General features: G+C 42.4%; 1 protein-coding gene across 2 annotated transcripts in view; it reads left to right on the top strand.

Annotated features, from left to right (window-relative positions):
- Positions 1-6,862: 6,862 nt before the first annotated feature.
- The window catches only part of ABCD2 (ATP binding cassette subfamily D member 2), a 42,391-nt gene continuing 36,926 nt past the window's right edge, over positions 6,863-12,327 (top strand). The window contains exons 1-2 of one of the 2 annotated variants that reach the window (XM_041474548.1): positions 6,863-8,207; positions 9,544-9,721. In XM_041474548.1, the coding sequence (XP_041330482.1) occupies positions 7,284-8,207; positions 9,544-9,721 (1,102 nt within the window). In that variant the 5' untranslated portion in view covers positions 6,863-7,283. Of the gene's footprint in view, positions 8,208-9,543; positions 9,725-12,327 lie in introns of both variants that reach the window. The other variant, XM_041474546.1, reaches the window with a different exon arrangement.

Genomic DNA, 12,327 nt, shown 5'->3' with positions numbered 1-12,327 from the left:
ACTAAATCCATCTGTAGAAAACTGCATAAAAGATGCAGGGAAACTAAAATGCTTTCCCATCTCTATCCAGGGTGAGAATTTCTGGCACTTTTAAATACCAGGATACATTTATTTAGATCCCTAAATATTGACCAAATTATCTAATGCTAGGAATGCATGATTTAAAAAAGCCTGACTCTGTTCCAAGTGGAAGATTTTCTTTGGCAAATGCAGTGCTTAAACTTTGTTTACAGAGTAGCATGGCCTTCTTCCAGGCCTTCCATGGCCTTCTTCCATACTCAATGCCATTCCCTTCCTTGAGAGATCAGCTCATGGAGAAATAAAGCAACACTGACCTTGTGGTGTTTTATAGCAACCTGGTTGATGGTTTTGCCCAAAAGAGTACTTTTTAAAAGATGGCTGTGATATTGCAAAATCATGACAGTGTCTGAGGAAGTTCAAAACAGAAAACACAGCTTTATTTAAAAACAAAGTTTCCCCTTTTAAGAGTAGTTCCTCTTGCAAGACAGATCTCTCTTTCAATTAATTTAATGAAAAGGCCTTTCCCTATTCATCTTTAAAGGGTGGAGAGATAGAAGATTGTAGACAGGCTGAATAGTTTCCAAACACAGCATGCTCAGAGAGAAGCTTCTAATCTACCTAGGTTGAAATTCAGTGCCCAGCTGGGAAGAACATGGGACTGGATCCACGTGGCAAACCAGCAGCCAGGACAGTACCACTGACAACAGTAGGTTGACACATTGCTACATGAAGCAGATGCCATTCTTAGGTGGTATTATTTGGATGGAATAATTTTTTACAGAATGAACTCTCAAGACAAAGTGCCATCCTTGGCTTGATGGAGAACAGTGCACGAGATCTGTTACAGAGTCTCATGCTGATAATCCTCACTTTACAAAAACAGTATTTCTATAGAGATTAACAAAGACCAAAGAATCTTCTGCAGTTGTTCCAAACTCCAGTTAGGGAACAGTGTCAAAAGCAAATCAGGAGAGAGAGCTAAGAGAATTCAGTCCTTACAAGGGGCTAGGAAAAAGCTGAAGGATACCAGACTTGACTTAAAGAGACAGTCTGAACCATAGCAAAAAGAAGATAACAGAGGGGAAACACAGACTCAGAGAAAAATACAAATACAGTTACAACAAGCCAGAAAAAAAAATGAGAAACAACTAGGCAAAGTAACCAAACTACTAAATATTTTTTCTTCACATCAACTAGGAGTAAAATCTTTCTAGAAAGCCTAAAGGGACAATCAATGTCCAAGGAACAGCACGAGCGCTCAGAAGAGACACGGATGTAATGGAAAACAAATGTTAGGCTTTTTTCATCAGTATTCACTGATTAGGAAACAGAGGAGAACTTTATGCAGGAATCTTTCCTGGGGAACTCAGTGCGGATCTGTCCAAAGTGAAAATAACAGCAGATGAGGTCAAAATGATCTTATCAAGGCAGAATGAAGACTAGCAAAGCACCAGGACTAAATGGTATTCAATGAAGAGTTCTGTAATGCAGCACTGTGGAAAGGACCGCTTGAATTTGGAGTCGTCTTGGAGACCAGAGGGTAGCAAATGTGACACAATTTAAAAAATAATAATTTTGTGGCAATCTGGAAAGCTCACTTCTGCACAAAAAAATTAGCAGGAATTATAATAGAAGCCAGCATGTGAAAAGCCAGTGGAGCTTCTATAGATGGAAGTTGCTGTACAACACGTGTAAAAAAGAGTGATTGCTGCTATCTTGATGGATTTAACTAAGGCCGTTGACAACATCTGTTACTGAAGGTTTTAAGAAAATAAAGAAGTTGTGAAATAATAGGGAAGGTCCTGCCATTGAATAAAATGCAAAGGGGAGGGAAGAGACTATTTAGTTCTTGTTTTCATGCACTCAGGCACTGAGGACCAATATGGAATAGAGGCTGACAAACTCCTGAGTGGTATGGGAAAGTTGCAGCGTCAGGGGGGAGGGGAAGAGAGTGAGCAAGAGTAAGCTGTGCTGTTGAATGCCTCTTCCAGAACAGGCATAAGTGGATATAAAGTGGAGCTTTGGGGAGCCAGGGTCAAATCAAGCAGAAAGGAGTGTTTCTTCACATATGAAATGGTAAATCTGAGGAATGGCTTGTCAGATGTTTCTATTTACATAAGAGTTTACAAGATTTCAAGAGAGACTGAACAAATAATTTTAAGAGTAATTGTAAGGAATGTTTAATAGCAAAACCTCCCAGTCCCACAAAATTCTCACAGCTTAAAATGGCCAGAGGTTGGGTGAGTATGAAGCTGCAGCATCACAATAAATTGCAATTTTTTTCTTTCTTGAGTATCTGCTTAGAGTGATTGCTAGAGACAGAATACTGTGCTGGGTGAAGCACTGGCCTGTTTGCTTAATTTTAATATTTAGAAGTCTCCCAAATAAGAGTTAATAAGTAAACTGCAGTAGATGATCTTTTTGTTGTCATACCAGCTGCAAACCCTCAAATAAATTCTTGAGGCATGACAAAATGATGGCAGCAGAACCCATGTTTGGGGTGCAGGAGTAAAAGAATGCTTTTTCTGGATTTATATTTGCCTTCACTTGTACAGAGTAGAACACTGACTCTGCTGTGGGCAGTGCCAGTATCACCATTGTTAACTGACACCAGCTACATGATTTTACCACTTATGCCTGTACTCTTGCACTTGGCATGTAGCTTGTGTTTAAAGAGTTTACAATGCACTTGAGAAAAGGTTTAATAAGGTAGCATTAGAATTTTCTTCAGATGATCTGAGAATAGAAACCTTTACAGATTTAAAGCAAAACCTGAAAAACATACATAATGTATTTGAGACTTCTGAAGGCATAAAAGAGACACATCCTGGTTCAGCTGAATTATCTGTATGGAATAAGTTTAGCAAGAAAGAGAAATCTAGATATTAAAGGCTTAGGTATTAAAGCCTAAATATTAAAAGTGAAATTCCTTGTCTGAGAACATCACTCAACAGTTTACCATGCCTGGAGCAGCTGACATTGACCTCTATCCTTGCTGATTTCCCTCTCCTTCTCACTTTGTAAAGGGAAAACAACTTGTTTATATTTCTTTCTAGAGCTGTATTCTCTCTAGAATACCGCTGCTCTCAGAAGTCAGAACTGTTAGTGATCGGTCTGCTATTGACTGTCCTGTCAGAAAGATTACCCAAATCCCTTATGGGTAATTTATTAGAACATACAAGTCATGCAGGCTTCATATTTACAGCAGCAAGTGTGTATCTCCCTAAAGACAGAGTAAGGGAAAAGGACTTCTGGTGCAGGAATGCACCCCATTTACACTATCTCTGTGATGCTTACACCTAGGAGCCAAGAAACAGAATAGCATCTTCCCGTTTCCTCTCTCTCCACTTGTGATAACAGAGCTCTGCCTAGTCTGGGTACCCCTACAGCTTCATTAGAACCAAAACAGTTGGAATCAACTTCTTGGTAGGATCAGGCCAGTCTCACCACACTGACACTTCTTCAACCAGCTTCCACATCTGTGCCATTAAAACTGAAGTTCTTGCTTGTCTAAGGATTTACACCTAAAGGATTTACAGTGTCTGGATATTCTACTGAGGTACATGAATCAGCCAATAGCCTCTCTAAACCAGACTAAATAAACAGATAATTTCTGCTGACACAAATTTGAAATCAAAGGTCAGGGTATCTTATCACCCTTTTCTGATAAAAACATTAAATTTGCCATTGGTGTGCCTTGACATTGCAAACTAATTCTGTGGGTGTATTTCTGTACTTATGTAAGTGATGACATTAAAGTAAATAGAAAGTTTGGAAATATTTCAGAGAAAGGTATTTACTTGAATAATGGCTTCTATGTTCATACTTTGTTGAATCTGACTCAAATGAAATCCTGCTATTCCCACAAACATACAGCTCAAAATTAAAGAAAAAACCTGATGTTCCTAGCTTACCATATTACAGTACATCATATTTCGGACATTATTTACAGTTCACTATTAGTAATTGAAAACAAGCACTGTGTGGATTCATGTTATATGTTTCACATATACTCATCCACACAGAAACCACTATGTACTGAATGCATGACCTACACGCATCTAAGTCTTAAAGGTTCTAAACAGCAATGATCCAAAACACAGAATTTACATATATTTTTCAGTACTTTTTTAAAAAAAATTATTATTTTGTATGTCCTTATGGCACAGTGGATAACTCCATAAGCAGCAAGGAAATGTCAGTTTACTGCAAACTGATGTTACAGCTATTGGACCCTCTGTTAGGATCATATAAGACATCAGATAAATGGCCTTTTGCTTAAAAAATTGTACATGATTTTTTCAAACACTAAATCAAACGGCAGAAAAAATTATCATTGAGTAATGATTGATTATGATTATCTCTTGCATAATAGCCTGCATGTTCCAATTCCACTACCTTCATCACAACCGCAAAGTTGTGCAAGGATGAAATGCTGGTGTGGGCACAAAATAGAAGATAAAAAAGAGGCATCAGCTGTCATGATTACACTCTAGTTCCTGCATATACAAATATTCATGGACTTTAGTCACCCTCATACTTATTGCTGCCATATATTCTTCCTTCTCAGTTATTGGTTCTGATATTTAAAAAATGCACACAACTTATTTTAATGCATTTGATGAAAAATTACCATGATTAAAAACCAATCACTTGACACTAAAAAATTAGTTTCTCCTTAAGAAAGGATAAGCCCCCAAATAGTCTGGATCTAATATCAACATCCCTTCAATTCCACAGCTTCAGTTACTCAAACTTATTTGATTACACATATCTCCAGAAGTTTATTATAAACTGAGTAGGAAATGTGGAGACTACAGAGCATGGAACACTGCAACAATATTACTGCAGTTTTGGCAGTTATTTTTCCAGTAATATTGGGAAGTGTTATTATGACTAAATGTAGTAAAATTCCTGCCTTCAGCAGTAAAAAGGAAAAAAAAATCTAACACCTAAGGCCATGCTCCACAAAGAGGAGTTTGTGCATGGATTACTGAGCAGGACTGTGGCAGAGCAAAACTCTCGAGACAGCAAGAACAGAAGAAAGGGGGTATTTAAAACAACAGTTCAGTCTTTTCTTCATCCTTTCAAAAGAAGGAAATACATTCCTTCTATTGACTGAAACACTGTGTGGTTAGATTTGCTTCACTTAAATGTTCCCACAGATCTGAATGTGGGGTGTACGTCTGCACTAACCACCAAATCACCAGAAGTTTCAGTCATCCAGGATCCTGTGAAGTGAAATGTCAGCAGATACACAGAACCAAAAGAGATCTGTGAACTTTCCCCTTGGTAAGAAAATGCTAGAGTAATGGAATATTGCAAATAGCTGTGGTTTGGCAAATTCTGAGAGTATGCTGTGCTACACACAAGCCAGTAAGGGAAGTATCCAGTGGAGAGCATGATTAAAAAACATAAGAAGCCATAAGCAAAGCAAGTTCTTAGCCAGTGTATCTTGTATCTTTGTGCACTGAAAAATCTATTTTACTGACAAAATAATCTGCAGTGAAATCAGGCTTACCTACTAACTGAATGTCTTCTGTACCGCAGATTTTGACATTTTCTTAGCTTTATCTTGAGTTGTGCATTTAGGAAAAAAAAAAAGCTAGAAGGGCCTGTGTCCAGATCTCTGGCCTGTGCTCACTGGCAAAAATATAATACACTTAAAAATTACCCCATATCTTCTCTACCTAACTGTCCAGACTACTATGGGCTGAATTTCTGCAACCTCCTAGGAAAAAATGATAAATAGATCTTCCTTGCTTCCTTCTTGTCCTGCTGGTCTTGGCTTACAGGACTTCTTAGAAGGCACTTTGGATGTTTTGAAAAGCGGTATCTCATTTTTAAAAGCAAACCTCACTTGCTCTCAAATCAATTTTAGCATTCATTCATCCTGAAGCTTGTGTTGCTATCTAAACATCATCACTTCACTCTGTTCAATGGGGGGCTCTTTTATAACAGTAATGTGACTTATTTAACACAGTATTTGCTGCGTTACTGCGAGGCAGGTAGCCTCACTCTCCATTTTTAGGGAAACCCTGGGCTCTTTATCACTGCCATAAACGCCTAGTATCACATTTTAAAAACACACTTTTATATACACATTCTAAACTAATGTTTTATTATACACTATCTTATGCAGTTACCTTAGTACTATACTTTCAAAGTGTAAAAGTACCAGAGTATGGAAGTACTCTGATCCTCGCCCTGTAATTTCAGTACCTTTTCCAAACAAGTGAAGCAGTAGAAATAAGTAATTAAGAAAACAGAAAAATAAGGCAGCAAGACAACTGCCTTTACTATGGCTTTCTTTGTGTGAAATTGGCCGGGTTTTACTGCAGGGGCCGTGCGACTCGGTCGGGGTTATTTTGGGCTAATAACGCTGCCAGTGCACAATACCGGTTTCCTTTCGGCGAGGGGACAGGAAATAAATTACGCGCAGTGTGCAGGCGCTGCCCCGGCGACGCCGAGCCGCCCGGCTCCCTCCCGCGGCCGCCCGGCCGATTTCCGAGCCGGGGTTGCCCGAGGCCACCGGCCCGGCGGCGCCGCCCTCTGCCGCGTCGCTCCCGCACCGGGCTCCCCCACCCCGGGGCCGGCCTTGCAGCCCCCCCGTCCCGGGCAGTGCCGGGGGTCGGTGCTGCCCATCCTGCCGGGGCTGCCGCGGGACCCGAGCTCTCTCCGGCGCTGCCGTCCCCGGTCCCGCTCCCCCCGCGCCGCTGGCGAGGCCGTGGCCGGAGGCGGAGCCTGCTCCGCAGGGCAGGCGGAAGGAAAGGGCCGGCCGCAGCCCGGGGCGAGCCGGCGCGCTGCCGGGCCGAGCTCCGCGGACGCGCCGAGCGCCGGGGGATCAACGGTGCGGCCGGAGCCGAGCGCCGGGAGACCCGCCGTGAACCCGGAGCCGACCGCCGGCGGACCGGGGCTGCTGCTGCCGCCGCCGCGGCCGCGCCCCAAGCGATAGCGGTTGTGGCCAGGGCGGCGGCGCTGAGCGGCCGGGCCGCTGCCGGTGCCGGTGCCGCCCCGCGCGGCGCAGCCAATGGTGGTCGGCGGGGCGGGCTGCGCCGCGCGGGGCTGCGTTGTGCAACGCGCCGCGCTTTGAAGGCACCATCACCCCTGGGAGGCAGCGCTCACTCGGCATCTGTCACGGCAGGGCGGCCGGCGGTGGGCCGGGCCCAGCGCGCCGATGAAGACCCGGCGGGACCGGCCTTCCCAGCGAGCATGAGCCACTCGCGCTAGGAGCGGCACGTAGCGGTGCCGAGGCGGGCAGGATGGCCCACATGCTGCATGCGGCAGCCCGGCGGGTGCAGTGGAGCAGGGCGGGCGCCGCGAAGAAGGCTGCGTGCCTGCTGGCCGCGGCGTACGGGCTCAAAATCCTCTACCCCATCATCCGCGGGCGCGTGAAGCGGGCGAGCGGCAGAGGCGGCGCGCACGATGAGTCGGGCCGGGCGGTCCCGCACCGCGCCGGCAGCCGGGGCAGAGCCTCTCCGGCCGTGGACGCGGAATTCTTCAAGCAGCTGCTGGAACTCCGCAGACTGTTCTTCCCGAAGCTGGTGAGCGCGGAGCTGGGCTTGCTCTGTCTCCACTCGTTTGCTCTGGTATCCAGGACCTTCCTCTCCATCTATGTGGCCGCCCTCGATGGAAAAATTGTGAAGAGCATTGTGGAGAAAAAGCCCAGGAGCTTTATCTTCAAGTTGATCAAGTGGCTGATGATTGCAATCCCGGCAACTTTCGTGAACAGCACCATACGGTACCTGGAGTGCAAGCTGGCCCTGGCCTTCCGCACGCGCCTGGTGGATCACGCCTATGAGACCTACTTTGCCAACCAAACTTACTACAAAGTGATCAGCATGGACGGGCGGCTGGCCAACCCTGACCAGTCCCTCACCGAGGACATTATGATGTTCTCACAGTCCGTGGCGCATCTCTACTCCAACCTCACCAAGCCCATCCTGGATGTCGTGCTCACCTCCTACACCCTCATCCGCACAGCACGCTCCCGGGGGGCCAACCCCATCGGGCCCACAGTCCTGGCCGGTCTCGTCGTCTATGCCACGGCCCGCGTGCTCAAAGCCTGCTCGCCCAAGTTTGGCAAACTGGTGGCTGAGGAGGCTCACAAGAAGGGCTATCTGCGCTTCATACATTCACGCATCATTGCCAACGTGGAAGAGATTGCCTTTTACCGAGGGCACAAGGTAAGGAGGAGAGAAATTGGAAGCACTGGGGTAGCTCCTGCAGTGCCGGAGTGGACCCGTGCTTCCCCTGATGCCCTTCTTGAGCTTTTTGGGTCCCTCTGACATTTAAACTTGTTTACAGCTTGGCGCTTCCCATTTCTTAGGAAATGCCGTCTCACAGGCAGTGTCTGGGGGGAGCAGATCACAGTTCCCTTGAACTCTGATAATGTTCTGGTTTTGCAGATGGATCTTATGCTTATCTGGAAAACTAATCTACATTGCTGTGTTTTCCCAGTCCGTTCTGATTAACTTTTCCAGACTTCTTTTTTCCAGCCGTGGGTACGAACCACCGTATTTAATTCAGCAGAAATAGCAACCATGGCACACCAGAAAGTCTGGGGGGAAACTCTGTGATGGCTTCAGAGCACGCTACAACCTTTGACACTCTTTCACTTAGCCAAGCAAAGATGTAGTCACCAGTCTTAAAATAGCATAAGTACAGTACTTCTGCAATCACAGTTACATAAACTAGTAGCTTGTTTTAAAGCCACCTTATTAAGGGACTCTTCATATTTTTATTAGAAGTAAATTTTGGCTATAATACCTTTCAAACACAGTTGGGGAAAAAGTTGTTTCATGCAAGGTGAAAGTGAAAGCTGGAAACCAGACTGAAGTATTACTCTTTCAGTTCAAGCAATGATTATATAACATTAATGGTTTATTTTTGTAGACACAATCATTCTCAAAAACTAACTGTAATCATGTTTTAAGTGCAGCTAAATTACACATTTTCTCAATTCCCACGTATATGGGCTTGAACTGAATACATACTGACTTGCAACTGTCTTTGACTGGTTAAACCTCCAGGGATAATTCTCTCTTTCCCCAGACTGCTTGCAGAAACAAGCAGCATTTCAGGAATCGACTCTGCAACTTTAAGTCACTGAAGATAATTGATTCCCAAATGCTTTCCAACATAATTTTCAGTTGCTGTGAAACTCTACAGCTGCAACTTTATTAAAAGGACATGAAGTCAGTCTTATTTTGGTTGTTAGCATGAGCTGTTGTGACTGCTATGTTGTTGTATGTATTAGAGATCTTAAAAGAGTTGAAAACCTGCCAGTGTTCTGTCGAGGGACAGTGGTGTAAATAAGAACCAGGTCCACTGACTTCCATAAAGCTGTGCACTTTTGCTGTGAGAGTGCAGCACAGTGAGTGTGAAGTACCACATGGCAGATGTGATTCAGAAGTGACAGCTCTGGGTACCTGATTATTTCTTCTACACATGTGAATGTATCTTGTACTACACATCCATCTTTGTTTCATTGTGTAAATTATTTTATTTTTTTAACCATAGGTAGAATTGAAACAACTGCAAAAAAGCTACAAGGATCTGACAGATCAAATGAATCTCATTTTGTCCAAACGTTTATGGTACATCATGATAGAGCAGTTCCTGATGAAGTATGTCTGGAGTAGCTGTGGTATGATCATGGTCGCTGTGCCCATCATCACCGCAACGGGATTTGCAGATGGTGGTAATAACATCTAATTTCTAAATGTTTCTTTAAAGTTATGTCCTCAAAAGACTGTAGTTCCCCTGAGTGCTGTTCACATTGGTTTATTTTTCACAGACTTTCTTACAACATCTGTGTCTTGTGTATAACTTGCAAGCATAGCAAGTCAGCTGAGAAAATGATCCAACTTGGAGTGTGTGATAAACAGTATGAAGTCAGGACTTAGAGGATCCTGGTATCACACAAGATTGTAATGATTATTGCACTCTCCCTTTTCATTAGTCACTGTTGAAATGGCAAGCTGATTTTTACAGTATCTCCTTTTGCAAAATGATACTATGAACTTTAATAGAGTGCTTATCTAATCCTTCCATAAATCATAGTGTAATTACAGGTAATTATAGGTAATTTTTCTATTATTGTTGACCTGTTGGAAACCGCTGATTTTCCCTGACTCCCTGGGAGAAGGTAAAATTCAAATTCCAGGCTAGGATGGTATAATTTTTGACATCCTATCACAATTTTCCTGGAAGTGAAATGAGACTCAAGTAGTCTTGTTACTGCAGATGCTATTTAAAATAAAAATAAAAAAAAAAAAAAAAAAAAAAAGGAAAAAAAGTGATAAATAGTATGAAGTCAGGACTTAGAGGATCCTGGTATCACACAAGATTGTAATGATTATTGCACTCTCCCTTTTCATTAGTCACTGTTGAAATGGCAAGCTGATTTTTACAGTATCTCCTTTTGCAAAATGATACTATGAACTTTAATAGAGTGCTTATCTAATCCTTCCATAAATCATAGTGTAATTACAGGTAATTATAGGTAATTTTTCTATTATTGTTGACCTGTTGGAAACCGCTGATTTTCCCTGACTCCCTGGGAGAAGAGAAGGTAAAATTCAAATTCCAGGCTAGGATGGTATAATTTTTGACATCCTATCACAATTTTCCTGGAAGTGAAATGAGACTCAAGTAGTCTTGTTACTGCAGATGCTATTAAAAAAAAAAAAAAAAAAAAGAAAATGAGAGAGCAAAAATAAAGGTATTAAGGAGGGCTGTTGGTTAATTTAGTTTAACAGGCTTCCTCATGCACAATTAGAACTTAATATATTACAAATTTCATAGGATTCCTATAACATGAATTCTGCAAAGTCTTCAGAAGAATCAGTTCTAAATTGTGTACTTTCAATTAGGAATGAGTGAATTCTTTTCTGTGCAGTAGTTCTGTTTCTTTCATGGAAGTTCTGCTCCAGATCAGGACTGTCCAAGTGGACAAGCTTGGTGTGAGCTGTAGCATGGCTTTGTGCAGTGCCACGTGGTTTAGCTGTCTCACTAAAAAGTTGTGCCAGTGCAGGGCTGGGTGCTCAGCTCCCTGAGCTGCTGCCCATCACGTGGCTTAGGAGGGCACTACATCAGCACCCTGGCTGGCATCTGGGAACAGCTTCAAAAATATCAGGATGTCTTGTTCCAAACTGAAGAGGCTGTACAAAGGCATTTCATCTCATAGTGAAGGTTATCAGCACAACAGAAAAGTGATAAGGGTCTTTCTGCTAAGATGGGAATGAGTACAATCAAGAAAAGGAGCATTTAACCACATGTTGTAAATATCTCCTTGGTATTAGAGCATGAATAAAAAAGGACTTGTACTCATGCTAAACTAAATAACATTCCTGTTACTCATGTTTGTTCTTTTGTTAAATACATTTCAAATGTGGGAGAGAACAAAGATGCAGCAGTGGCTCATGTTGTAAAGCAGAATTGTATTTGCTACCAACAACCTAAACTATTAAAACATGGGGTTTATTATTGAGTCCTGGGGCTTACCATCATGGTGGTTCACAAACATAACACTGGCAGCACTGTCAAGACCACTGTGAAGTATTACAAGTATCAAAGAATCAAGCACACCTGAAATTACCATTGGCCTGCTTGGGAAAACAGTGCTTTTTGCAGATCACACACAAGTTTGTTCACATCTGAAGGAAGAAGTAGTCGATTTATTGCTTTAGGATGAATCAAAAGAGTCAGGGAAATGTACAAAACTGGTACCATGGTGAGACTTGAGACTACTGGTGTAAAGCCATAAATTTTGTACACTTCTTCAGGAAGGAGAAAGAATAAGTAAAACAACAATTCTTCAGTAATAAGAAAAAAGAACCTTCTTTAACAGTGATATTTCTGACTGAAATTTTAAAATTGTGTTATATATTTCGGTGAAGAATTTAGGTGGCAATGGTAAGATTTCTATTTGATAGCATTTCTCATTCTTTTTGTATTAAACCATTCACATTTCAAATGCTGTGTCTCAGTTTATGGAGAGTATTTGGTGAGTTTATGGAGAGTATTTTTTGAAGCAAGACTTCGATTTCTCTAGACACAGTGAACATTTATATTTGTTTATAAAATAAGTGTGAGTATCAATTAAATAAATGAAGAGGAAAATGGAATTGTTAGCTTCTGTATGAAACAGAGACTGTCTGTTAAATGTGACACTTTCAAACAGAGGAGGCCAGCCATATGAAAAATGTTTTGGACAAAAAGTTCAAGAAAAATTATATTGGTGGGTTATATAATAGAAGAACTTGTCTTTTGGGCCTGTGAAATGCTCATAAATTCTGTATA

Source organism: Pyrgilauda ruficollis, unplaced genomic scaffold (genome assembly GCF_017590135.1).
Source record: "Pyrgilauda ruficollis isolate IOZ18807 unplaced genomic scaffold, ASM1759013v1 scaffold33, whole genome shotgun sequence".
In the NCBI taxonomy this organism is placed as follows: Eukaryota; Metazoa; Chordata; class Aves; order Passeriformes; family Passeridae; genus Pyrgilauda; species Pyrgilauda ruficollis.
This window is presented reverse-complemented; position numbering and strand designations above follow the sequence as displayed.